The 3,943-nt window shown below is 34.3% G+C and overlaps 1 protein-coding gene across 1 annotated transcript; it reads right to left on the reverse strand.

The window, feature by feature from the left end:
• Nucleotides 1–944: 944 nt before the first annotated feature.
• On the reverse strand, nucleotides 945–3,694 carry LOC111711362 (uncharacterized). Its single transcript, XM_023485702.1, has 3 exons — nucleotides 3,409–3,694; nucleotides 2,677–2,867; nucleotides 945–2,326 (listed from the first exon to the last, which is right to left on the reverse strand). The coding sequence occupies exons 1-3, from the start codon at nucleotides 3,646–3,648 to the stop codon at nucleotides 1,348–1,350; spliced, it is 1,410 nt and encodes a 469-aa protein (XP_023341470.1). The 5' UTR covers nucleotides 3,649–3,694; the 3' UTR covers nucleotides 945–1,347.
• Between the last annotated feature and the right edge of the window lie 249 nt (nucleotides 3,695–3,943).

A 3,943-nucleotide genomic window follows, 5' to 3' on the forward strand; every position in this document is an offset into this window, starting at 1 on the left:
TCTATTCAATATAAACCCCTAGGAAGGATAACTGAATCCCTCCAGTGGAATTATAACCCCCCAGGAAGTACATCTGAATCCCTCCAGTGAAATGTAAATCACCCTGCGTAAAGTTTTGAATTGTAAAAAGCATTTTTTCAAACCCCTCCAGTGAAAAAGATTTCCCTCCGGTTGTCTCCAGTGGAGTCAAAATCTTACTACGAACTTCCGTGACTCCCTTTTTCGTATAAAACTAAAATCCTTAACTTTTTCAATCCTTTTTAACAAGATAATACTACTTTCACAGTTTACTAACTCATGTTTGTTTACATTAGGCCTTTGTTATTGTTGTTACGCAAAATATACAAACATGGTGGGTCAGTCGATCTTCACATATGTTGTCATAACTCTAGAGTCAAACCATATCAATATGTAGATTTTTTAAAATCAAACCTTTGTTTTTGTAAATACCTCGAAATTAATATGAAAGCTCGAAATAAAAGTTTTGTATAAATTGCTATAAACAAAACATATACAGCAAAAACATTAATATCTCAAAAAAATGAAGCTGTAATAATACAAGACTTTGAATATACATTGTACAATGTAACCCGGAAAGATGAGACTTCAGAGACGATTGCACAGAATTTACAATGTATGATTTCTTATGTTCATGTTTCCTTGCAACTGTAAGCTTGTTTCATTAATTAAAAAAAGCCATTAAATGACTATATTCATGGGAGTAGACTTATTTCAACCTTGGAATAATTATATTTATAGAGTTTTTAGTCGTCTTTTCAGTCTCATCCCTTGTGTGTAACCCTGTTTCTGTACTGTCACTTTGATGTATCGTTTTAAGATTTTATGTACCGCTTGGTCACTTTATTGTACCAACTGAAATATTTGTATATTTGTTAAAAGATGATTCATTTATTCAACATATTATTTATTATTTTATTATTAATATTGCAAAATGTGATCAGGTTGGATATAAAGAAATACAAATGAACATGTTTAAGGATTGAGTTTTGAGTAAATAGAAAAAGTATAATGTCAGGTTACCCTCCATGCAAAGATGGTAATGTCCGATTTACAACAGTACCCTTGAAACCTTTACATGATCAATAATGTGGAAAATTTTGTCGTATCTCGTGGTCTAAAAGTGGTTTATTACTGATGATTCCAATATGGTTTCCTCCAGTAGTTACTTTTACAGAGAAACCCCATTAAAACAAGTTTTCAAAATAATTAACATTAATATCTAATTCAAACTTGATCAGTCAAAGCTTTTAAGTATCGTTGTGAGTCGGGCAATGCCATTTTTGCGTGAAAGGACACGAGAACAGTTCCTTTTTCAATCTTTCATATTTAAGAGAAAAAAGGGTTGATACAGAAGGACTCTGACCCCAGAGCACTGTCACTGGTTGCATCACTATACTGAAGAGTTGTATCTGTATCTGTATCTGTATCTGTATTAAAGGATTGTAAGGTTACAAAACTATCATCACTATAATAAGATTCTTCTTCATCTTCGCTCTCCCAATCATTTTCATCTGAGTTGATCGCCGAATCGTCTTCTCCAATCAAATCGTCTTTTTTCCTTGACGAATTGTAGATATGTTCGAGCATTTTCTCTGTCATTGGTTCCGACGGTTTCGCTTTGTTCGTCATCACACTCTGACTGTGGAACATATGTCTTAAAGTTTCATAATCTGAGGGTTCATAATTAGTGTGATTAATCTCGGGACCAGGACTACTACTGTCCTGGCTCCAGGTGGTTCCAGATAAAGGTTCGGTTTGATCAACGTGTCCTTTTGACTCCGGATTGTTTGTTGAACAGCTGTTGGAGATATCAACGCTCAGGGGGGCAGATAATCGACTTTTCTCATCTTGTGAAGCAACAAGACTACTCTTAGTATACACCAGACCATCTTGTGTAGCTACAGGACTACTCTTGGTATACACCAGACCATCTTGTGAAGCTACAGGACTACTCTTAGTATACACCAGACCATCTTGTGTAGCTATAGGACTACACTTGGTATACACCAGACCATCTTGTGAAGCTACAGGACTACTCTTGGTATACACCAGACCATCTTGTGTAGCTACAGAACTGCTCTTAGTGTAAACCAGACCATTTTGTGTAGCTACAGTATTGCTCTTAGTATACACAAGACCATCTTGTGTAGCTACAGGACTACTTATGCTATACATCAGACCATCTTGTGTAGCTACAGGACTACTTTTGGTGAGACCATCTCTTGAAACTGGGAGATTATTAAGAGAATCCCGGATAGGTATTGACATAGATGCTGGAGATGACAAAAATCTCATGCTCGGTAACCTGAAAATCAAAATTAATTTACTTGATTATTAAATTCTGTTAAAGAACGGAAATTTTCAGAGCAAAGAGTTCAAAATATTTTAAATTTCATTTTTTAAAAGATTCTAATTTACGGTGCGCAATATCAAATATACAGTTTTTTCCCATAAATGTTTTCTGCTTTCTGTTTTCTGTTTTCTGTTTTCTGTTTTCTGTTTTCGTTTTCTGTATTCTATTTTCTGTTTTCTTTTTCTGTTTTCTGTTTTCTGTTTTCTGTTTTCTGTTTTCTGTTTTCTGCTTTATGCTTTCTGTTTTCTGTTTTCTGTTTTCTGTTTTCTGTTTATGTTTTGCTTTCTCAATTTTTATTTTACCTTTTAATTGCTTTGCTCTCCAAACTGTTCATAATTACACAGCTTCTCCTTCCATCTCTTTCCACACTTCTCCCTACTGCATTCCCCTCCTTCTCCTTCATTTCTGTCTTCATCTTGCTCTCAAGCTTCCCCTTCAGGTGCTTGATCAGCTTTCTCTGCTCTCCCATCATTCTCTCCTGTCTATCTATCACCTGGTATATGTTTATATATATATTCATTTAAGGTAATTATAAATAGAAACAAGACTCTCTTCTGATATATACCTACAAGCTTGGAAACCCAGCTTTGCCCTAGAAATTAGGATTTTTAAACCTGGGCTAGAAACATTACCGTTGTTCGACCTAGTTCGCCAATCAAAATTTGAGGCAAATCGGACATAAAGATTTGTATAATATAAAGATCAACAAACCACACACCATAAGTAGGATGCTTTTTTTATTTTCGGTAGTTTTCCAATAGTCTTCAAATCAGTAATAGGTTCAAAATTTTATTTCGGATAGAATTCAATACTCCATGAAAATAATACTGCTTTAACAAATACTTGAACTCGGAGAAAACTTTATCTATGGGAGAAAATCTTAAGAGAAAAATCATTATTCTATCTAAAAAGTCTTTTGTTACAAAAAAGTAAGAGAAATTCTTTACAAAAAGCCTGGGATTCATTAATGATGCATCACTTTTTCATCCATGTATTATTTCATTAATTCCGTTTACTATTTTCATTTGACCAACCTGTAAAAGAGTTTTCTGTTTCCCCATCAATTTTATCTGAACATCTAGAATTTGATCTTCGATCAATTTAAGTTGATAATTGTAAAGTTTGCGGGTTTGTTCGTCGATCTTTATTGGAATATTCGGAACATGCCTATTGTCCTGATTATGTGAATGTTTATTATCAGCTGGCGTAAAAGTTGAATATTTTCTGATATCACGCTGTTTCACTTGTATCCTATGGTACTCGGTATGATCCATGATTTTAAACTATAAATCCTAGAGAGTCATGTCCAACTGTTGTCTGTTCTAGAACCAATCTTATACTGAGGGATCAAGACTCGAGTTTAAGAATCTAACTGTTAACTTCACTCTCTAACATGGGCAGGGAAATTGGGGTAACATCCTTTACACAAACACACAACACACACACACACTCACTTCGAAACCTTTCACTCTCTCTCCATGTCACGATTATAAAATTAACAGTCATAACCATTGCTTCTCTCTACATTATATAGAAGGAAATGGGGATTTTTTTTAACATTTTGTATTA

The sequence above is a fragment of the Eurytemora carolleeae genome, unplaced genomic scaffold (assembly GCF_000591075.1).
Source record: "Eurytemora carolleeae unplaced genomic scaffold, Eaff_2.0 scaffold1009, whole genome shotgun sequence".
Classification (NCBI taxonomy): Eukaryota; Metazoa; Arthropoda; class Copepoda; order Calanoida; family Temoridae; genus Eurytemora; species Eurytemora carolleeae.

Excerpts from the sequence above, each read along its gene's own strand:
- LOC111711362 (XM_023485702.1), bottom strand. The coding sequence starts at position 3,648 with ATGGATCATACCGAGTACCATAGGATACAAGTGAAACAGCGTGATATC. Across the intron at positions 2,868-3,408 it reads AACAGAAAACTCTTTTACAG|GTGATAGATAGACAGGAGAG; the intron begins GTTGGTCAAATG and ends AACATATACCAG. Across the intron at positions 2,327-2,676 it reads GAGAGCAAAGCAATTAAAAG|GTTACCGAGCATGAGATTTT; the intron begins GTAAAATAAAAA and ends TTTGATTTTCAG.